This window comes from Halyomorpha halys, unplaced genomic scaffold (assembly GCF_000696795.3).
Source record: "Halyomorpha halys isolate HHAL.00 unplaced genomic scaffold, Hhal_1.1 Scaffold94.1, whole genome shotgun sequence".
Taxonomy (NCBI): Eukaryota; Metazoa; Arthropoda; class Insecta; order Hemiptera; family Pentatomidae; genus Halyomorpha; species Halyomorpha halys.
In genome coordinates this window covers 811,136-836,141 of record NW_027114465.1, presented here as the reverse complement: position 1 = coordinate 836,141, position 25,006 = coordinate 811,136, and the positions used below count along the sequence as shown (strand labels likewise).

At 30.1% G+C, this 25,006-nt stretch overlaps 2 protein-coding genes and 1 long non-coding RNA gene across 3 annotated transcripts in view; 2 read left to right on the top strand and 1 right to left on the bottom strand.

The window, feature by feature from the left end:
• The window catches only part of LOC106677345 (excitatory amino acid transporter), a 58,050-nt gene extending 45,429 nt beyond the window's left edge, over positions 1-12,621 (top strand). Inside the window, exons 4-11 of the mRNA XM_014415219.3 lie at positions 1,062-1,269; positions 2,370-2,433; positions 2,498-2,603; positions 3,624-3,750; positions 4,568-4,801; positions 9,686-9,880; positions 10,031-10,165; positions 11,725-12,621. Coding sequence (XP_014270705.1) covers positions 1,062-1,269; positions 2,370-2,433; positions 2,498-2,603; positions 3,624-3,750; positions 4,568-4,801; positions 9,686-9,880; positions 10,031-10,165; positions 11,725-11,926 — 1,271 coding nt within the window. The 3' untranslated portion in view covers positions 11,927-12,621. The remainder of the gene's footprint in view (positions 1-1,061; positions 1,270-2,369; positions 2,434-2,497; positions 2,604-3,623; positions 3,751-4,567; positions 4,802-9,685; positions 9,881-10,030; positions 10,166-11,724) is intronic.
• LOC136796831 (uncharacterized) overlaps positions 1-25,006 on the bottom strand; it is a 74,880-nt gene that overhangs the window by 42,208 nt on the left and 7,666 nt on the right. The gene's annotated exons all lie outside the window — the stretch shown is intronic.
• LOC112210298 (uncharacterized) lies at positions 19,737-24,159 on the top strand. Its single transcript, XM_024359238.2, has one exon. The coding sequence runs from the start codon at positions 19,777-19,779 to the stop codon at positions 24,013-24,015; it is 4,239 nt and encodes a 1,412-aa protein (XP_024215006.1). The 5' UTR covers positions 19,737-19,776; the 3' UTR covers positions 24,016-24,159.

Sequence of the window (25,006 nt, the reverse complement as noted above, 5' to 3'; positions counted from 1 at the left end):
AACTCAAGAAAAAACATTATACGGGAATAAATTAATTTCGTGACGCAAGGGAACTCTGGGGATGAAACGGAAGTAGTGGGGACAACACTCGATGTACTTGTACTTTACATTTAAATTAAAACATCTCAAACTAAATACGGAGTTGTATAGATCTATAATTCAAAATTGTATGTTGATGGTACACCTAAACAGAGAGGCGAAAAGAGGAAAAGATAGCACCAGAAATAAAATTATAACGAATTTTTGAACATCTGACTTAAAATATCTTTTGAAACTAAAAATTGTATATATTAAATAATCCAAACTTGTATCCTTTTTTGTCTCAACACTTTTTATTTTTCACCAGTCCAACGTTTCATTTTAGCCATCCTCAAGGACATCTAAATATTTAACAGCTTATATTATATATTCATTTTTAACACTTATAACAACAACATTATCACCAATAATATAACATACCTTCAATTATAATTTCTTCCTAACATTAAATCTAGAGTTACTTTTGCAGGCTATTCTGCCCAGGTCATTCATTAATTATAAATTAAAAGCCTATTTAAAAGGTCAATTATTAGAGAGTCATATTTATTATTAATAAGCTTACCTAAGCTTAAGTTTAGTTACCTATTTTTTTAATTTAAAATCATAAATATTTAATTCTTCTTATATAAGATAAAAATTGTAGTTGCATACTGTAAGTGAGGGATATGATCAGAATTTTATCCTCTTTTTAATGAGCTATGCTTTAAAATTGTATTTTAACGCTACATTATGATGTTATTATTAATAAAGTTTTAATACATTTTTATTTTACAGAAGTTTCTCTTTTGTCATACATAAACAGAACTGCCACATTTTTTATTTTATTTTTATTTTATATTTTGATAATTATTGTTAAGGTATGTGGTCATATACTTATTTAATAGCTGGAAACAAGAAAAAATAATATACTGAGGCCTATATTTTTTTTCTTCTCAATATATTTCTTGATAAAATTTTGTAACTTGGATTAAAGTAAATATTTTTTAAGGAATTAAATTACATTTTTTGTTTTCTTTTGAAAGGTATGGCCCAGCTGGACGCTCGTTCTTCGACGAGGATGGGCCTCCGTGCCCTCGCCTATTACATGGTTACGACCATCTTAGCAGCCATTGTCGGCATCATTATGGTATTAATTGTCCACCCGGGGAACACAGACATCAAGCAGCACGTCAGCGCCAGGCCGGATGAAACTAAAGTATCTACATTAGATGCCATACTCGACATTATACGGTCAGAATTAAAAGTTACAAATATAGTTTTATTAGTATAGTAGTAGGCATTTCTCAACTAATTTGATAGTTATCATAAAAATATCAATTAAACTTGCATTTTATAGCTAACAGAAGATAAAAGGAGACCATGGCGAAGATAAGGGACTGACGGATGTTATGAATAGGTCTTAGTACTGATTTATCGAGTACCAATTTATATCTTGGGGATAATTTTAATTTTGTATTTTTTATTAAAATATGGAAACATGACTTCTACGTGTTTTTACAAATTTGGCAAAAGGGAAAAAAGAATTATACAGAATTATATTGATTTCATTGAGGAACCAACCAGGAGGCTGTTCTATTCTAATCAATATTGTTCTGAAACTAATATTTTTTGCCTGAAGCTAAAAAGGGAACACATGATTATTATTAATAAAATTTTAATATATCATTTCATTTCCAAAAGTTTCACTTCTGTCAGCCAGTCCCAAGAATGACACTTTTTTTTTTGTGTCAAGTTTCTTTGTGTCAATTCGGTAAAAATAAACACGTGGGAGAGGTTACATTACTTAAGGGTCTATTGGATAAAACCGATAGGATAAATAATTTTAGGTTTGTTGAGATATTTAGACTTATAAATTTAAAAAGAAGTAAGTTTGGGTTGAGTACGTCGAATGTTTTAGCAATGTCTATAAGGATCGTGCCAGTACGTGTTTACAGTATGGGTTAGTATTATAATTATTGTGTTAAAAATTTTTGATTATATGATCAACAACACGGGCTAATTGGTTAGTGGTAACTTGATCAGATAATCGAATGTGAATTGAAATACGATTACAGGTATACAATTGAACAGTAAAACTAAATAAAAGTATTTACCGGTCACATCAAAATTTAAATTGACTAATTAATGGAAAGTAATTGTCTCTTGAAGTTCAAGAGGATAAGTCCTCAAAATTATGTAGAGAACGAGATATTCGTAATTCTTTGTTTCCTACAATCCCTTTATTTTACAATTACAGAGATACATGAGCTCATTTTTGTCCAAATATTTCATTAAAATAAATCAGTTTAATAACGACAGTGGATTAATATTTCTTTAAAATTATATTTCAGAAATATGTTTCCTGATAATTTAGTGCAAGCATGTTTCCAGCAAGTACAAACAACATATAAGAAGGTAACAAATTACACTGATACATGATAAGTGCAATATACTTTGGATCTAATAATTTGTTAAACAGGTTAAACCGTTAGTTCTGGCTGATGATTCCAACATGACACTAGCTCAGAATTCTTCGTATGTGATGAAACAACAGCTTGTGTATAAGGATGGAACAAATGTTATGGGTCAGTATTATAAAAACAATATGTTCAAAATCCTAACTTGTACCAAAGCCATCAAGATATTAAGTTAACTAAAAATGAAAATGGATAAAGCAATAAAAGGCAAATGGATTATAATAATTAGAATTATTAGTAAATAGATTTAAAGTTTTTCTTTATTCCGTTCTTTATTAATTTAAAACAGTAACTATAAGTTAAAAAAAAAATACAAGAATTCTTATTTCATAAATTATATTAGATTTTGGAAATTTCTAAAATTGAATCATAAATTTCTGGTCTATTCCGGAGAGATAGGATTAAAATTAATAGAAACAAAATGGTGGACTTCGAAAAATCCATAACGGTTGTTGGATTCGCTTATTGATAAGTATTTCCGTTTAGTTAAAATAGACCTTCAAATATAAATGACCTTAATTTTTTTGGGAATTAAAGATAAAAATAGATGAAATGTTCCTTATATAAAGGTCCTTTTCACTACATAAAGGTTTTTGTAGCAAAGATTTGTTATACAAAAATTTTAAAAAATTTCCCAAGGGATATTAAATTCATTAAAGAGAGATTTGTTCAAGTGAATAAAAAAAAAAATTAATCATTCTTTATATTAATTCTTTATATTGAGATTCGTTAAACGAGGTTTAACTAAATTACAATTTTTTTTTACTCCCCTATATTTCCATTCTTGTCTGTTACTGTTCATTGTAGAGTCGAGATTACTAATATGTGACTTATCGTATTTATATATTTAAACACATATAGATTATTTGATTGTATTATTAATTATATTTATATATTTAAACATATGTATGATTCACTTCTTTTTACTAAAATTAGATGTTTCTCGATTTTTTTATACTTCTACTTGGCTCCTCTCTAAAATCAAACTAAGAAAACAACCTGGTACTTTTTGATTATTATTAATTTTCAATTTAATATATGGTACATTTATTTTTATCAACTTATTAAAATTATAATTTCATCATACAAATCATTGATTAATTTCATTCTCTTTATTAATTTTTTTAGGCATGATTGTGTTCTGTCTGGCTTTTGGATTATTCGCGGGCCAAATGGGATCAAAAGGAAAAGTTATAGTGGATTTCTTCGTTGTATTAAATGATATTGTTATGAGCCTAGTGAGCTTTGTTATGTGGTATGTTGACTGAAACTACTTTGCATTGATTTATTTATGAATTAAAAAATAAATTATAAAGTAATAAAGGAGATGGCAGTTAAAAGCAATTCCAAAAAATATTAAATTTTATCCGTTGAATGGCGACGTTGGGATAGAGACAAAGTCGACTCTCAACAATTATTTTTTACTATTTTTTGGAGTTATTCTTGACTAACACTTGGACCATCTTAGTTTTAATTTTTTTTATTCTGTAAATTAGGTATACACTAACTGTAATAAATACTATAATAAGACTGTAATAACGTTATAATTCAAAGCTATAACTTCAAGCAAACTTGGCTAATGGCTAATATAACATGTTTTAAATCGTTAAATCGGAACGATGGTAATAATCGATCAATAGTTTCTCTTAAGACCTCACATTAAAGACATTAATATACATAACTCGTAGCTATCAATAAAAAAAATAATATTACAATTTGTGTTAGATAAACCTTATAGCATTGTAATTTTGGTATACCAAATATCTAAATTGCCTTCGCTTCTTTTAGTCTTGATTATATAACTTATCTAAAATCTAGCTCAATCTAAAATCTTAAGATTACTCCTCAACAAAAGTGAAAGTTTTTCCTTTAATTTTTTTTTTCTAAAGCTTTGGGTCTTCAGCAAAAGGCTGCAAGTTAAGTTAAAGTTACAAAATAAAATGTTATAATTTTATCAATATATTCCTTGATTGCTCAAGAATAATGCTAGTAGATATATATTTAATAACAATTTAGATCGAAAAAATTATGTTAAGCTGTTAATGTATTAATTTTTCATTTTTTACTTTTAGGTTCTCTCCGTTTGGTATAATGTGCCTCATTTCTGGTAAAATAATGGGAATAGCTAATTTAGTAACAACAGCACAACAACTTGGGATGTACATGATCACGGTAATCCTGGGACTGTCGGTTCACGCTCTGGTCACCCTACCTGGCATTTATTTTTTCCTAACCAGAAAAAATCCAGCAGTATTTTTTAGAGGAATGTTGCAAGCATGGGTAACAGCCCTAGGAACCGCATCCAGGTAACAATTATCATAAATTGACAGAATAATGTAAAGTTTCGCTTTTCTAACGAAGTTCTGAAATATAACATTAATAATAATTACCAAGAGCAATTTCTCATGAACATTGACAGTTAACCTACCACCCTCAGTTCCTATCTGAAGTGTTACATGCTGAGCAGTGGCGGTCATTTTCATTTGTAAAGACGACAAAATGGTCTCCCTGGTTTTATAAAAAGAGGAATACGATTACTTTATACCAGTCAAAAGAAATAGAAATTATTTATTAGATAGAGTACACCAAGGGAAACAGAATGATGACTGAGAGATGCTATCCGTGTGGTTTGTGCAATGTACTCTCTGAATTAGGCTGGAAAATTTAGAGGGAGGCCATAGTAGAGGGAGTTGAGGCGTAACCTCAGCAGCCTCGATTCTGCAACACCACCGACTCGAATATGGCCAGAGATACGTTGACTCATATTTCGTGGAGGCCACATGTAATGAAAACGTGACCCTCTCTGGTAAGAATATGTTGGTAGCCCTCCCCCGTAGGGCCAGGGATGACAAGGAAGGTTGTAAAGAAACAATCTGGTGCGGTGCGTGCATAACACAACTTTCACATACAACCATACTGAAGGTCCTACGTTTTGTGTAGATTGGTAGTCTGGTCATGAAGATATCGCCATTATTGTGATTTTCAAAAGAAAAGAAATCTAAGACCTGTGAAGGCGAAAATTATGAATAAACAAATTGTATTTTGCTGTTTTTATAAAAATTCGTATATTAGGGTTTATCATTGTTTATTTTTGGTAAAAATGAGAACCATTTAATTTATTTTTAAAATAAAAAAATTACCAACTTCAGGGAAAGATTTTTTTTTTAATTCGTCGTTTGAGCCTTGTCTGACTATTTCAATGTGGATAAAACCTATCTGAAATTAAAATTATGTAATTGTAAATTGATATGCCTAGTTTAATCAAAATCATTAAGACCGTTTTAGATAAAATCGGAAAAATTTAAAAAAGCAATTTCATGAAGTGGTACTTTCGATCAGTTAATTTTATCAAATAAGTTGCAGACACCTCCCAGAAATATAACCGCCTTAAATTGCTAATTTCAGTTTCGCACGAATTTTTGTTTTTGAGCTAAGTTAACACGCAATCACATACCATTTTGCGATGAACAATGAACTGGCCGATCGAGCTACAATAGAATCTTTCACGCTCCCGGGGCGGGTCAAAGCAATTTCAACTCCATCAGAAATGAGCAACCCCTTCGATAAAGAAATAGAAGATAAATAGCAATCTTTTTGGAACTAAAGCCCAAGAAGTTAATTAAAAATTATTAAAACGGACATCAAGCCTGGGGTACCAGAAGATTATCTGTCCCAGATATAATATCAAAAAGACGAAAATTAATAATTCAAAATAATAGTAATAAGACTTACATGCTAATAAATGCTCACGTACCCATAAACGAAGATAACAGGAAGGATCCGGAGAAGGTAGAGGACTTCTGGAGAGGTCTTTAGTAAGAAATAAATAAAATACCTCAAAACAATGTTAAAGTACTACTGGGAGATTTTACCGCACAAATAGGACAAGAAAATAGTGGAAGAATACCCGGCACATAAAAGAACAAATAGTAATGGAGGAAGACTCTTACAACTATTCCAAAACGCAGGGCTAAAAATCATGTCTACACACTACAAAGGAAAACCCAGCAAAAAGAAAACACGGGTATCACCAAACACCCTACTGGGAGAGTTCCAACTAGACCATGTGGCGATCTCCTGCGAAGATATCAAAAGGAAATACAGAATGTCAGAGTAAAAAGGGCAATAAATGTGACATCGAACCACTTCCGCTCACAAAGATAAAACTAGTTCCAGAAAAAAAGACCAAAACAAAGAGAATAGATTGATAAACGCTGGATAAGACAAAACCAGGAATATAAACAAAGGTTAAAACACACACAAAACTAGGAAGAAGCAACGAAGAACATGACGGACCTTGCGGAAGAAATAGCATTACAGGGAATATATAAGAGAAAGGAATGGTGGGATATAGAGTGCGAAGAAGCAGTAAAGAAAATACTGGGAGTGTGGAAAAACTGAAACCGAAACAAAACAACCGAAAACCATCAAAAGTATATAATCCAGAGGAACAAAACACACCAAATGCTAAGAAGAAAAAAAAGAGAATTCTTCAACAGGCAGCTGGAGGTAATGGGGGAGAGAGAGTTTCAGGAGAAACGACACTAGGCTATTCTACAAGGCTTTTAAACAAAAAATCAAAGGTTACATCCCCTCCCCCCTCCCCCCGGACTAATGTTAAAAAGAAAGGACGAGACACCGGAAAAAACAAACGAGGACAATTGCAACATACTGGTGGATTATTTTGAAAAACTGTTGAACTGCAAGGAACCCAAAGACAGAACATGACTGCACATGACAACACCCTCCTGGAGTGACTCTCCCTCCCAGCGACCCACCTGACTATGCAGAAATAACCGCAGCGGTAAAAAAACAACAAAGCATCTGGAGAGGACGGAGAACTGGGAGAAATGTGGAAATTAACAGGTGATGAATTCAGGAAGAAAATCACAGAACTAATGATGGACATCTGTATAGGGGAGAAAATTCCCAGAGAATGGAAAACCGCCCTGATACATCCCCTGCATAAGAAAGCAACAAAAACAGAAGCCAACAACTACAGAGAAATTTCCTACAAAATGCTCTCCAAAGACTATACAAAACTACTCAACAGACTATACCCACAAATATACCCTTAAATCAGAGAATATCAGGAGGCTTCAGGAAGGAAAGAATATATCAGGACAAATACTGAGTCTAAAATTATTGATAAAACACAACAAGACAAAACAAAAAAAAAACTCTACATCTCGTTTTTTGACTTTAAGAAAGCGTACGATTCGGTGGATAGAAAGACGCTACTGGAGATACTGAAAGAATAAGGAGTAGACCAGAAGACTAGGAAACTAATAGAACTAACACTAACGGACACCGAATCCAAGGTAAAATTCACAGGGACCAGTAGCAAACCTTTCCAAATAAAAATTGGACTGAGAGAAGGAGACGGCCTCTCCTCAACACTGTTCAACGTTGTACTAGAGCAATGGAGAACCAATAATACGGGTGGGACAATAGAGGCCAGGCTGTTCTCTTTGGTTAGGTCAAAGTTCAGCCTTTAGGCAGAAACGGAAGAAGAGGCGATTAATCAAGTAAACATACCGACAGAAATAGCCAAAAAAACAGGTCTACAAATCTCTTACGAAAAAAAAAAAACAGAATTAATGACTACAGATCCAGGCTTCAAGAAGAAACCAAATACGGACCAATAAAAGTAACAAACAAATTTAAGTGCCTGGGCGAGACTGTATGTAACAACGGTTTGAAAAAAGAAAATATGAAGGAAAGAATAACCATACTAGAGAAACTAAGTTTGCAACCAGTGATGTATACAACGAAACAACATTCCTCCCCAGTCTGGAAGAACTACTGAGAATAGAACGAAGAATCCTAAGAAGAATCTACGGCCGCTAAAAGACACAACAAACAAATCTACAAAAAAAAAGGACCTAGAAACAGAAATGAGGATCAGGAGACTGAAATTCAACGGACATATGGTAAGAATGGCCCCGGAAAGACTAAACAAAGAAATATTCCCAAAAATTCGATGATATTAAAGCTCAGGAGGATATATTAGACAGATGAAGGAAGTGAACGGCAATACCAGGAATAACGGACCAGGACTGTGTGGACGGAAAAAGCTATAGGAAAAGACCGAAGGAAATCAAGGTTCTTGTGGAAAAAAGAAATTCGAAAAAGGGGGTCGCGTGGACAGAAGAAAGAAAACAAAGTTACGCAGAGACAAAAGAGAAGCCCAAAGTAGTGATATTCACGTGGTTTTTAAGTACGATTTGTGAAAAAAAAAAATAATAAGACTTAAATTTAAGCAAAAATAAAAGAAATTAATGGCATTGATGACTCGCGATGTCTTACGCCACTAAACAAAAACATTTTTCGAGACTGAGTTATTTTGACTCAGGGAACCTCAAAACCTATATTTCCGTCGAAAAGTTGAATTTGAAATATTACAGGATCGCAATACTTTCCCTTACTATTCATCCCATATAGAGGTAATTCAAGATAAAAAAGGAATCTTCAGCATTGGGAATACTACAGGCTCAAAATTCCCAAGTAGATTTAATTACCATTTCTTATGGAATCTCCTATAATAAACTTTTATTTTTGGTCTTTTAATGCTTTATTTACATACCTCCAAAAAATACACACATTTATAAATTTTTATTCTTTTATTACACAATGGCATTCCATGGTAGGAAAGGTTGGACCGCTGAATCACTATGCCTTTAATAAACATTTTCTAAAGTGAACCACATTAAATTAGTGCAGTAAACTCATCTTCCATTAATATGTACTTGTACTACCATACAATTTCAGGAAGGGGTACTTGAAGCAGATACCAAAACTCTGCACTAGGTAGTTGTGGCTGTAAAATGAAATATATGGAAACATGTCTACTTTATTTATATACCATACATTGATTGAACACCAGTATGCGCATATAATTTATTGCTAAAAGTAATATATCTAGTGAGGGTCACAAAAGTATTGTAAGTTATAATTGATGAGTGCTCTAGAAAATTTTATCAGAACATTTGTTTTTTCAAAATAAAATAGGAATTCCAAAATTTCTAACAGTGTTTAAAACACAGAACCTATTTAAACCATTTTCTATTCGCTAATATATTACCACTCTTCATTACCTCCATACATATGTAATACATGTGAGCATATATTCATAATAATATATTTGTGCAATATACTTATACCAATGAACAAAACACTGTTCTTTATAGCTCAGCTACTCTTCCTATAACCTTCAAATGCTTAGAAGAAAATAACGGAATTGATACTAGGGTAACAAGATTTGTAGTAGCAGTAGGTGCAACAGTAAATATGGATGGTACTGCACTATATGAAGCTGTGGCTGCCATTTTTATAGCACAAATGAATGGCATTGAGTTGGGATTGGGAGAAGTAGTGACCGTAAGGTAAGTAAGAACTATATCTTTAATCTTGAATTTATAAGTGAATAATTTAGAAAATTAATTTTCTAAATTATTCTTACATATATTATTATTATATTAATTCTTTAATATATGTAAGAATAATTTAGAAAATTAATTTTCATATACTTTCAGTCTTACTGCTACTCTAGCTAGCATAGGTGCTGCATCCATTCCTAGTGCAGCCTTGATAACTATGTTATTAATATTAACAACATTGGGACTTCCAACAAATGATGTTTCTTTGCTATTTGCAGTTGATTGGTTATTGTAAGTATTTTATTTTTATTCAACTAGTCACAACCAACTCGTTTATTATGCAACAAGATTCATTAATACCTACTGATTAATATTTTTTCAACATTTCTATTACTAATAAATACATACTAGTATATTTTTAATTATTTCATGATAATCTCAATAATTTTTTTTTTTATTTTTACAACATTTGTTTTAATGAGATATTTAAAATGAGTGCATACATTCTTTAATATAAAATTCATAAACTTTTTTAGTAAACAGTTTCCTTTTCTGTTAACTTCATAATGATACATAAGAGATTTTTAAAATAATTGCAATTTTTTCAAGATTTTATTTATATCATTGAAGACAATATAATTGGACAAGAAACTAATTTGAAAATAATCTTAATTATGTATTATACAAATTATGTTCCATTTTTATAAAATGATTTTTTAATTAGGAAAGTAACTTCAAAACATTATATAAAATATATTTTAATATAAGATAATTAATAAGATCACAGCTTTGTAGTATACATTTGCTAATATTCAATGACATTGCAACTTTATGTTATAAATTGGATAATAATATACTTTTAACATAAATAAAATTATATATATAATTTATTTATATTTATATACACATATATACCATATATGTATGTATATTTATATTTATAGACACATATAAAAAATGTATTTATATACACTTATACGTACAATTGAAATTTGTTTGTTTTTGAGGTAGTTCAGTATTTTGAATTTAATTATATCCATACATAATTCCATTAAAAACATTCATAAATTACATTTTTTCTGTGATCAAATTCCAATCTTGATCAATAAAAACATATCCAGAATAGACAGATCTAATAAAGTTATTTTGCTTATATTTATTTCTTTGAGATTTTTCATTAAAGTGAACATCGGGATATATTACCCCAGTAAAACTTTCAACAAAATATTTAACACTTAAACCAACATCACCAATTAAACTATGCCAGTTGCCATCATGCCAATTTTTTCTGAATAAGATAATTGCTTGAACATCGGCTTTCCTAATGTCTTCTTCTGTTTTGGCATTTTCATAATTAATATCATGTTGTCGAGCTATTCGATCATCTTCATCAACTGGGTTTCCATTATCCACTTTGTTCCCCGGACCTATATATCTATGAAATGGAAGCACTGGCATCACTATTATACATCACTATAAGGAGCACTTCTTCCTGTGGTGGTTAAGGGCAAACTGGCAACTGAGAACAACAAACCCTGGAGCAAGGTTTCTAAACAGTGGAGGGGAGAGAGTTATTTATAAGGAAGAAATGATTTGATCAAATTGTCACAAAAGCATTACAACAAACATTCAACATTCATTTTACTCCATTGATAATTAAGTAAATTTATGAAATAATCCAATTAAACATATAAAAATATAATTAATTAATTGGATTATGTTGTATTTATTTTTATTGATTATTAAAAATAAAATCAGTGTATCATATTTAAATAGTTCAATAAGTTTTCATTTTACTGCCTTCATAGTCAGACATGAAATATTTATTTATTTTTATTTTTCTAAAACAGGGATAGACTTAGAACATCTATTAATGTGCTTGGAGATGGTTATGGAGCTGGTATTGTTTACCATATGAGCAAGCATGAACTAGATCAAATGGATGCAGAAAGGCATCTAGAAGCTATTGAAATAGAGGTTATAAAAGACATAGAACCAGTCGAAGAAAACAAACCTAGGAAAAGTTCATTGGTAAAAGACTCACAGACCTAACTGTAAATAAAAATATAAAGAAAACAAGTTAAAATTTTATCACATTTCAATTATTTTATTTATTTATATTTTTTTATTAATCCCATTGTCATTAGTGTTAATTATTATCTTCACTAAACACAGGCAAAAGGCATACTGTATACCAAAACCTACTTAGTTGAATTATTTATATTATGAGAATAAACATGATTTTTTTTTTTCTTTGTGCTCTAGCTATTCATTAAGAATTGAATAAACAAGTAGCCAAATTATATTTTACAAATAATTTAATAACTATTAAATAATCAAATCTAAAAATTTTTTTATGTACACATTTTTCACTTAAGTGATAAAATGGATGTATTGAAATTAAAAGAAAATTTAGAAAATTATTAGAAACATTTTAGCTTAACTTATATTTTAATTATGTTGTTAAAAAATCTTCTATTTATTATTTATTCCTCACTCAATATGAAGATAGTTAACAATACACTTAACTTTGCACCGTGCAATCAAATAATAAGAAAAAACATTATAAATTAACTTTTAGTATATTTAACCATAAATATGAATAGTAATTTAATACATTTATAGTGAATTATTTATTTTATTTAAATTTTGAATATTATAATCCAAATATTAACCTTAGTTTATACAATTATAAGTTATATTATGTATTTAAAAATATATATGATAATAATTTACAAATATAAGTTTTTAAAAAAAGGGGAAAACTTATTTGACAATAACATACACTTCTTGTTATTAAATATAGAATATATTTTTACATTTTAAAAATAAAAGCTCAAGCCAATTAACATCTCGCAATTTTTTAATATGTAAATCTATATTCTATTTTACATTATTTCTTATTAATGGCCTGCATTTTAATTAGAAGTATATTGAATTATTTTCTATTTATCCTTGTTTTATTTGTGTGTATATTAGAAGCAAAGAATCTATATATAAGACACATTAACCAATAAATTATGATTTAAAATTTATTTATTATTGAGATTGATTTAATCTAATAGTATATTATGTAATATGTGACGCACATATGTATAAATATATATGATATGTATAAATCACATAATTTATTGAAAAGTACAATTTTATAATGGTAATTTAAATATATTGTTTTCTTACTTAGCTCTTATTAATTTACATAGTAAGGTTACAGTAATTATTTTTTATATAATTATAATTGTTACAAATATTTCACAATGAAATTGTATTTTAAGCTTTGTGGAAAAAAAAATATCATTCAAAAATGATATTTTCCTTTTTGATATACTCCTATAACTTTCCATTTTATTTTATTTCCTATCTTCACCTAACTTCATTCTTAGTGTTTATTATTAGTTATTCTAATTACTTAATATAAAAATCAGGATTAATTTTGTCATTCTTGTTATTATACTAATTAATATTATTAATTTAATTTTAATATTAATATAATTATTGAAACTATGTCATTATTGTATAATTTTTGTTAGCATTAAATTCTGATTTCATAAAGATGTATATCTTTTTATTAAAAGAAAGAAAAACAAAAAAAATAAAATAAAACGTATCATTTCTTAATTATTTTTTATTATTTTCTTGTTTTGCTTGCAACTTGTTTATAGATTTGGAAGAAAATATTCCAAATTACATTTCCATTTAATGAAATTATTTATGACTCATTTATATAAATAAATATCTCATTATTAATTTACATGTTTCCACTGATGATTTTAGATTTATAATTTTTCAAAAATTTTAAATTCATGTTATTATAATATTTAAAATATATATGTATGCTGGTTGCTATCTGTATGCTATTGATAACCATATGTTTTAATTTATAGTGTTTTTTTTCATTTAATAATGTACCTTTTGTAGTAATTGTTGGAAAAAGATTTTTGAAGAAAAGGATTATTAATCATTTTCTAATCTTAGAAATTAGAAGGATTTCATCCATTCCTAAAAACACACGTTTATAGACAGAAATAAATAACAATATTATTGAATCTAAAACAAAATAATAATAAAACAATTTATCAACAATACTTTCCCTTCATTAATTTTTTTCAGCATATACAAGGATACCTAAAATATTAAATGAAAAACAATATAAATTAAAACATACGGTTAGCAACCAGCTATATATAAATCATATTTTAACATATTACTACTTTTTCTGTTTATATAAATGATTTTCCATAGTATTTAGTAAGAAATTAATTCCAAATTATTATTTGTACAGATTTCGTCAAACATATTTCTATTTATGAAAGGCTATCTTTCTAAACAAATTTATTAGTCTCTGAGTTTTTTCCAATTTTCTTGAGTGAATTGTTGCACCAAAATTTTCATAGTCTTTGGATAACTTAATCATAAAAAATTTAAGAGTATAATTTTTTCCAAGAGCTCTTTGTCTGAAACTTTTACATAACTGTTCTATACTACATTCCTTATAGAAATGGTTTTGTTTGTGTGTCAGCACAATTAGGTTCATACTAATTAAAAGATTTAATTGTTAATAATACTACTGTTATTGGAGGTTTTTCCTCTGAATATCAAGTTCAGATTCTCACATGTGTGAAAATCTATAAAGTAAGTTATCTTATATTTAATTAAGTAATACATATCACAAAAATTATAAAACAAGTAGTAAACTATAGAACAGATATATGATGTGTATGGGCACACTACACAGACGTAGTTAATAAAATAGATTTCTGAAATAGCAATTAACAATATCACCAAAGATTGATAGAAATAGAACATAAATAATAGCAACCAATATCACAATAGCAAAAGAAGAACATGAGTCAGCACATGGTAAGCAATGCATCAATCTCATTGAGTGTGAAAATTAACTATCTAGAAATATAATTTTTTTTTTTGCATATATCACTAAATGCAAGTAACTGTTGTTAATTGTAAACAAGTTTTTTGGTTAGAGTTTATTTATAATAAATGACAAAATTTCAACCAGGAATTCAAATAAAATAACCAGAGGAAGCAAAATAAGATATTAAAGGTATGCAATACAATAATACTTAAAAAATCAAAAGGAAAGAAAATTTGACTATAGTTCAAATCTTTAATATAAGAAAAAAAGTTTCTGGCCCTGGAAGAATTGACCATCCGAAACGTTGACAATATTGACGTATTAATGTAAAATTTATTAAGAAGATGAATTAATTATCCAAAAAAAAAAGGCAGAGAATTAAAAGGTTCTTTCTTTAAGTTTTCGTTTAACTTTCTTGTAAATAAGTTCAACTGAAACTGTTTGAAAAAGTTCATTGCTTGTCAAAAATGTGTGTGAACAACCTAGTTCAAAAATGATAAGTCCAACGAAACTGAAATTACATATTTAAGGTGGACACATAGTCTCAGTGTAGCAGCAACTTTTCCTATAGAATCAACTTTCCTTAAAAACAGTTCTAACGATTTTGATTAAACTCGGCAGGTCAAAGTGCAATGTAATGAATGATCTTTAATATCACCTAGATCTTATCCTCATTTAAATAGTCTCATAGGGCTTAGCTACCTAATAGCTCAATAGCAAAGGTTTAAAAATTCTTAGCAACAGAGCTATTTCAATGTAAAAGTGTCTAGAATCACATTTCCAAGGCACATTTAACCAGGTTAACACTAGGGGTATTCATGATATTTCATTAAATGTAAAATGTTTTACTATGTTAAATGTTATAAGTATAGCTTTGTGAGCAGCCCTATTCAAAGTCATGTTAAATGCATGAGAGTTCCTAGGGGATGGTCTGAGCAATTTGTTTAGTAACCTTTCCAACCAAAACTTCTGGTTATTGTTTACTTCTAAGTTTTGATTACAGTAACTCATTAAAAAATGCCTAAAGTAAGTGAAAAGTAGAATTGTGAAAGTTTGGCTACTGATTGTCTTTTTAAAAACGTTCAAAACAATACTAACACAATCAAAAAACAAACTACGAGCAAGTAACATAACACGATAACAAACAAAATAGTGTAGAGCTCTGATGATGGGCACGCGGCTTGTGCTTTAGGAGTAGGGACTAGACTTAGTCTGATGATGGGCACGCGGCTTGTGCTGTGACTAGACTTAGTCTGATAATGGGCACGCGGCTTGTGCTGTAGGAGTAGGGACTAGACTTAGTCTGATGATGGGCACGCGGCTTGTGCTGTTGGAGTAGGGACTAGACTTCGTCTAATGATGGGCACGCGGCTTGTGCTTTAGGAGTAGGGACTAGACTTAGTCTGATGATGGGCACGCGGCTTGTGCTGTTGGAGTAAGGACTAGACTTAGTCTGATGATGGGCACGCGGCTTGTGCTGTAGGAGTAGGGACTAGACTTAGTGTAATGATGGGCACGCGGCTTGTGCTGTAGGAGTAGGGACTAGACTTAGTCTGATGATGGTCACGCGGCTTGTGCTTTAGGAGTAGGGACTAGACTTAGTCTGATGATGGGCACGCGGCTTGTGCTGTTGGAGTAAGGACTAGACTTAGTCTAATGATGGGCACGCGGCTTGTGCTTTAGGAGTAGGGACTAGACTTAGTCTGATGATGGGCACGCGGCTTGTGCTGTTGGAGTAAGGGCTAGACTTAGTCTAATGATGGGCACGCGGCTTGTGCTTTAGGAGTAGGGACTAGACTTAGTCTGATGATGGTCACGCGGCTTATGCTGCATAAGCCAAGTGCCCATCATCAGACACATCTAAGTACTAGCAGGTCATTTATAGAGGAACCTTATCCTAACTTTGCGAAAAGGATCTTCTTTTCATGGATGCACAGTGCTCATGGTTATTAGTATTTCCAATCCAAAATAAGTACGAAACAAGAATTAATATGTAACACCTAATAGATCATAGAAATAGTGTGCTGCCAAAAGAGATAACGAAATTTATGTCAGTAACCGAAAATCTTATAATATTTTCCCCGTTCCTCTGAGGTCTATAGGTCTAATTCTATTATAACACTAACTTTCTAGACAACTTTACTGGGTCGCTATTCCACATCTAACCTAACCTAAGCAACCAAAGACTTAGTAGACATTTCCATAATTTAAACTGAAAAGAGTTTTTTCGAAAGTACAAAGCTGAGTTGTTTGACGGTATTTTTTAATATTCCGCTTTATCGTATTAATTATCAATATTTAACTAGATCTTAATTCGAAATATCTAGAAAGAAAAGAAGTTAATAACAATAATTATAATAATTTATTTATTTATGTGGCAACTCCCGTACAATTAGAGTTAGCCTATGAAATACATAAAATAAATCAATTGTAGTAACTTTACAAAGATGATGAGTAAAAGATCGTTTATGTAAAATAACAATAAAAAATAAACCCAAGCTGGGCTATCAATAAATATTTCATATTTATTCACTTCATATTTAATAATATTAAAAAAAAAAAAAAAAAAAAAAACAGAATAAAAACTATACCTCCTATTGGGACGATAGGTATTCAGCTCTAAGCAAAAGGTTTTGTGTTACATATATAAAAAAGAGTTTAAGAACTAATCCTGAGGGTACAGGCAGAAATTCATAAAGTTGATTTTGATTAATATTGCTTAGTTTCGGCATGTATCGGATTCTCATGATAACAACAACAATAATGCAATTAAACAATCCTCCAGTGCCGTTCCATCACAAGCTAGACAAAGCTTCTGTGGGTCCAAAGTATATTTGTGTGGACCGACACTTAGAGTAATTACATATTCCTTGGAGAGTCGCAGTTAGGCAATTATTCTCAAGTGAGCAATAGGGCAGCTGATTTTTAGGTAGCTTTGAGGAGCATCTGTTTTAATGAAGACCCTACCGTTCCACGGGTTATAGGTCCATTCTCGAACCTCTTAATAACAAGAGGTCTTTATCCATGACAAATTCCCTACATATATCCAAGATCTCCCCCATTCTAATTTTGTTACTTACCGGATCATTAAGTAGTATCGGGTCAAACATTCCGAAGCTCTACAATATTTTTGTTATCTGCGTTACCCAATTATATTGCAGATTCGAATGGTTGTTACAGTCTAGCTACAGTAGCTTTAAATAATATTGTTTCACGAAACGAGTACAACTCATTTTAATTATTTTTATTAGCCAGGACAGAGTTTGCTTTAACACGTGATATCCCACGGGGGTGGGTGCCACTTCTAGTCTTACCATAAAGTGGGGGGTGTTTCGTTACAAACACAGTAGTTGCTTGCAGTACCTCGCTTGTATATTTTCTATTTCAACATCATTATTCACTATATAATATAACATACCTTCAATACAAACTCTTCCTCACATTAATTTAAAAATTTCTTTTGCAGGCTATTCTGCCCAGGTCATTTTCTTTATTATAAGTTCAAAACCTATTCCAACAGTCAATTATTAAAAAGTCATATTTATTATTAATAAGCTTACTAAGCTTAAGTCTAGTTACCAATTTATTTAAAATTTAAAATCATTAACATTCAATTTTCCTCTATAAGATTATCAACAATTAAATAGTTTGTATTGAAGGTATGATATATTATATAGTAAATAATGATGTTGTTGTAAGTGTTAAAAAATGAAGATATAATATAAGCTGTTAAATATTTAGATGCCCTTGAAGATGGCTGGAATGGCCGAAACGTTGGACTAGTGAAAAATAAAGTGTTGAGACAGAATTGGATACTAATTTTTGATTTATTTAATAAATAATTACCTTGTCTCAAAACATTTTGAAATAATATAATTAAAATAAAATAATTAAAATCAAACAAAAGGAAAACCAAAAACTCAAACCGCTTTTTATACCTGTGTCTAAGAGTGCAAAATTTGACTTGGTTTGCAAGTTTATCAATTCTTTTTCTAGGAATATAAAAAAAAAATTGTTTGATGCTGTGCGAGTTACGCAATAAAAAAATAATGTTTTTTCTACATTACCTAGTAAAACTAGATGCTTATGTAGGCTATTCTCAAATCAACTGTCACTGTGTCCTGGGTTAACAGAAGATCCTCAAAAATTTTTTTTGTTTACTTCTTTTTCTTTCAAGCTCTCAATCAGCATTCAATACGTCTCAAACCAGAATACGTTTTGAGCTGTCAATGTTAATTAAACAATTAAATATAAAAATTTTCTTGCGATAAGTTCAAGCGAGTTGCTATCCAAAATATATTCCGAGAATTTTCACTAAAGATTTTAAATAGAAAAATGGTACAGACTTAAGTTTAACTTCAATATGTCAATTTAATTTAAATTACGTGATTATTTATCACTGATAAGGCTTTCAACAGCACTGCTACCTTCCTATCAATCACCGCCTCTTATAAATGTAAATATTTAATAAACTTAACATCACAGTGCCTTATTATTTAGGTGCTCAAAAACCAGGTGATATAGAAAAAAAGGTTTATCATGAAAATTCTATCTTATCCGGCTAGGTTAAAATGTATCAGCTAATTTTGTATTGCACTTTTTGGCCGTTCAGAGTATGATAAATGTATTTTTTATGTTCGTTTCTATGTTAATTCTTATTAAATTATATAAAATAAATGTATTATGTAGTAGTGAGTGAGAATATGCATTACCTATTTTATTTATAATAAATAAAAAAACAAAAGAAAGGTAATATCCTCAATTTTCAATTGCTCTGTGCTCACTTAAACACTTTTTCTAATGTACATATTAGGAATATGAAGTAGGAATACTTCCAGATTTATTTTATTTCAAATATTCGAAAATTAAAGTATCACTTACAATTGGTATTTAAGTTTAGAAAATCTAATAAATGGACATTTGGATTGATTTTACATATGATCTTCATCACATCAACTGGAATTAATAGAAAATTAATACCTTATTATTTTTATCTTTATTTCAAAGATACCTTGATGTCGTTTAAAAAATGATGAATTATTCCGAGTTACAGTTGATCAAAGATAAAGAAGTAAATGACAACAATTGGTCATGTATGGTTGTTTTATTAATTGAATCTAAAGCAAACTACACGAAAGGCATAGATTTATTCGAAAAATATGTCCGCTCAAACAAAAGAGCAGAAGTTCATAATTTGACTCCAGAAGATTTAGAACCATTGTTTCCAAAAAAGAAACCGATTTCGATTACTAAAGAGCCACCTCAACAAGAAACGATTAAATCTGAATCCAAAAATGAAAATGGTGAATCTAATATTTCCGAAAAGTCTCAAAGTATTCTACAAGCCTTGGTATTAAAACAATATATTTTAGACTACAAAGTAAATGATTTAGCAAAACGAGCAGGAATGATCCGATATTTGTTAACCAATGAAATAATTGTAACAGAGTCTGACACTTCCATTCCTGAACCCGAATACGGAGCGTTTTGTTATTTTGTATTAACCAAATTTTATGATCCTTCTTTAATAAACAATTTAATAGATTTGGGAGTTCCACTAGTAGCAGTATTCGAATTTAAAATAGAAATTGACGTTGTTATACGGAAATCAGCACCTTACGATGAACCACGTACAGAATTGATCAATAATTATTGGGATAAATTTATAGAACAACTAAATAATCCAGAAAATAACGATTATTTTTCAGAATATTTATTCCTACCCATCGAAATAAGCTATGAACAATGGAATGACAAGAAAAAAGGAGATATCGTGTTCGAGCATATTTTATTGAAATTACTGTCATTAAATAACCTAATGAGAAAGTACATTCATTATATCAATAACGTTGAAATCATCGATGCACCAATGATTTTAAAAAAAGGAAATTGGAGTACTTATAAGAAGCTCGTAGATTCTGTTCCTCTAGAATGTACGACCGTTGAATTAATATTACACTGTATAATTGAACAAGTTGTTGCTCATTTGGAAGGTGCTCACAATATACCTCATATAAATAACTTGGAATATGTTTTTGAACCGAAAGAAATAAAATTCCCTCTATTGTTCATAAATCATCGAGACAACATCAGACGTATGACATTCAATTTAAAAACCAACGATCGACTAAATATTGATGTCATTTCCTCTAACATGCATTCTCTCATGTCATATTCTACTATTTGGAACAATTATCCGCCACAAACCGAAGTAGAAAAAGTATTAAATACGAATCACGTAAAAAAACTTTTAAGATGTGCCTCTGAAGATATCACCGAAGACAAATTTCTACTACTTTTGCATCTCATTTCCTTTAACAAACTTATGAGTACAGCAACCAACTCTCAATCATTAGAGATAACTAAATCGACTTATGATCGACAATTATTGAGTTTTAAAACCATTCTGGATAAAGAAGAAAGGAACAAGATAGTGAAAGCTTGCAAATCAAATATCAAACTAAATACAACTAATCTACCAAAAAGACATGTACACTTAAACGCACTGAAGAATTTTCTGGAATGCAAAGAGTTGGACTCCCTACTGTCTTATAATTTCCCCAATGATATGCTAGATTTTTGTTATTTAGAAGATCTTCCTAAAGAAACTATATTACAAAGCTTAAATAAAGCGAATTCAAATTTTCTGCATAATGACTTTTATTATTGTCCTTTAACTGATAAATTATTGCTATGGTTTCACAATTACTGTGATGAAAATGGTTTATACAGTAGGATTCAAGAAGGTCTGTTGCATGCAATGATTGGATTTGGAGATTTTTTCACATATCCAGATTATGAAACAATAGAATGGCTATCGAATCAGCAAAGACAGATGACAGTAGTCGATGAAGCAAAAAAGAAATCATATATTTCTAGAAATTTCTCAGACATTAATCCTCTTACCTTTGTTCTTAATCCTAGCGTCAAAGTCAAAATTCCATTTCCAAAAAAAGAATATATGAGTAAAAAATCGAAAAAGGTGCCCTTTGCTAAAGCTTATAATTCATTTGGTTCTTGTAGACTTAAAGTTTCTGAGCACACTGATACATTTATTTCAGTTGATGGTCCTTCTCTAACTGTTAAGAGAACAAAATGGCTAAGGAAAGATGGATGCATTACTATAATCCTAAACTCTCATCAGCATTTACTGACTCTACATCAATCTCTATTGAATCTTAATACACCAACAGTTTACGACATTAATCAAGAAATGATTTTCAATATTCAATCTAATAAAGGTATCATAGTTAGCACAAGGATGAGAACTAAAGCAGAAATAGATTTAATCCTCGAATCAGAAAAAGAAAATAAAGCACATTATGAAACATTGATTACTTTACCCAATGGGTTATTAATTGAATTATTTAGAGGAAAATATAATTTCATCAAGCAAAAGTTTTTGATCAAGAATCATTTAGAGGATGATGATTTAACAAAGGAAGATTATAGAATTTTTTTGAACAATGGAACTGTTATAGTATTTATGAATGATGGAAGTATATTATTGCTTTACTGTAACTCAACCGAGGCAAGGATTAAAGTAGTCGGTAAAAAGCCGCCCAAATTCCAAAATAACGAAACGGAAGAATCAAAAAAGGACGTTAGCACATCGGAAGATACTAAAGAAATGGCGTATGAAATAATTAGACATGAGATTGTAGGATGGAATGGCAGGTTCTTAAGATTTAACAGAGATGATTTAATACTATCCAAACAGCTTCACCAACTGAAAGCTGCCTTCTGTTCTACTAAAGGTTTATTCACAGCAAGAAGCGATGGTACAAAATGTTATGTAGACCACGAAGGAATTTCAACAACTTCTTTCCCGGACAAAACAATAACAACTGTGATACCAATTGTAGAAACAGCAAGTTTAGATTCCATTGAATCAATTATTCCATCAAGTGTCGAAGTAGAAGAGGGTGAGGATGAGGAGCCGTTTGAAATCATTCGTAACACATATATAATGGACCATCCTTACTATATGAAAGTTGAATATGACTCGGAAAATTGGATAGTTCATTTACCGTTTGAAGGAAAAATAATTGCTACAACAAACGGATTTCAAATAGCTTATGATAAATATACTGATTTTAGTTTTAATGATGGAACAGTATCGGTTGTCTCAAAAAGTTGGTTAGCTGAAAATAAAATTACTCTCACTAATATATTCTTAAAAGAGTATGTGCCATTTGAATACACAATATGTTCCGTTAAAAGCAGCGATGGAAAGATTTTTTATGTGAGTAATACAGGTGGCACAACATTACAACGGATTGTCGCTTCGGAAAAGGAAGAAAGTTCTAAAACACAATCTGAACAAACCATACCTAAAAAAATGACTAAATCTCAAAGATCTATTTCGAAACGTTCCTCAATCCGAATATCATTGTCACCTTCCCGTAAAAAGGAACAAATTCCCTACGCAACCAAGCATTTTCAAAACCAAATTTTGTTGTACACCGAAACAGATCTATCCATAGAAAAAAATTCAAATTTAAGTTATGCTACAATAAAAAGCGTTAACGAATTAAGTAACACCAAAGAGAATCATCGATTTTTCGTTCTTAGAAGAGATTTGTCGGGATATGAATTGATAAATGAGTTTGATATTAAGTCCATGTTAAAAAAATATGAAACTAATTTTAAAGTATTTCAACCGTTTCTCCCGTGTACCACTGTCACAAACGACATCACTGTCTGTCAAATGCCATTATCGAAAACTTGGAGCCAGTTGTTTTGGACACCATGTTCCAGTTCTAGACTATATAAAACGAATTTTAAAAAAAATGAATTACTAGATATTCCAACAAATCGAAAATGGTTGTGCAGTTCGACAATTCGTATTCCAAGTCAAGCAATTGGATTTACTCAAGGTAATAAACCGACAATTGATACTATAGGTCTAAAATATCCCGCAATGTTAATTAGGCGTATTAGAAATATAAGAACCAAATTCAACTTCTTTAAAATGTTTAAAGCGGCTAAGAAGCAATTTGAGATATTAAATTGCGAAATAATGTATAAATATGAAAAGCAATTAGTGCCATCAAAAAAATTACAATCAGATATTGATAAGTCAGAAATGATTTTTAAAAACGCAATGGATGTATTAATACAGGGAACAGAAGAAGTACCATTTACTGAAGTTTTAGCGAAAGGAGATTCGATAAGTACAGAGGTTTCCTCAACAAACACTGTAGATGTGATTCAATCTGAAGAGTCTACTGACGAAGAAACTGACAGTCAAAAAAATTTTGCATAAAGTCAGTCCAAATAATCTGTCATATATCATCCTACCCTTAAGCACGTAGAGCAAATCCTCTTCACAAAAATAAAATAGTTAAATTCATTTTATTTTTATCAGCTCGATATTTTAACATAAAATGGAAAAAAAAATCACCTCATACTTAAGCCTTTTTAAATAAATTTAAAACTGAAAATCGTATTTAATCAGTAATTTACCGAATATTTTTTAAAAGTACGACGGCATTGTTCTTGTTTTCATAGAAAGTATACATTTTTTCACTAATATTACCGTGCATAGTTTGTTTTAAATTGAACAAAAGAGAAGATTGCGTCCGTGATCAGTATTCTTTTGTTTGGAAATAAAAATTGCTGTTTTTATTTATTAGTTCCTCCATGAGAAGAAATATCTGGTGTCTGCAAACCACACAAATTTCATTTACCACCCTTCTTATGTCCCAAGGTTTTGTTGAGTTGATTGGTCGACTCAGTTAAAGTTATCACTATTTTTTAACGTTTTCGACAAGAATGAGGACAAATTTTGAACAAAACATATTTCTTTATCTGTCGCTATAAAAAGGCATATTAAAGGTTCTCCAAGTAAAAAAACGAGTATTAACTTCTTTCCTTCCAAGAATACAGCAGTTTAAAAAAAAATTAAGTTGTGAACATACGATTATAATCGGGAGAGATCGGGTGTTCTCGGTTTATTCCGATTACAGGCTTCCTTTTTTCACATTTTAATATTTTGTATTTATTCATTAGGTAGTATTGCTAACAATGAGAACTAGTTATTTATTTTAAATTTAAAATATATATATTGGTACTATAGAGGAAAAGTTTTTAAACATTCGTCACTTAGGGCATGTATTATTTCAATGAGAAGATCTATGAAAAATAAAAAACATATTTTTCATTGGAGAAGTTTGTCGGGGGGGTGCGGTCAGCAAAGAACAACATAACTAAACAAAACCATATTTATTTATTTTATGCCGACATTTCGACCTGAG

What these genes read in the sequence shown, in the direction of transcription:
- LOC112210298 (XM_024359238.2), top strand. Translation starts at nt 19,777, where the DNA reads ATGATGAATTATTCCGAGTTACAGTTGATCAAAGATAAAGAAGTAAAT.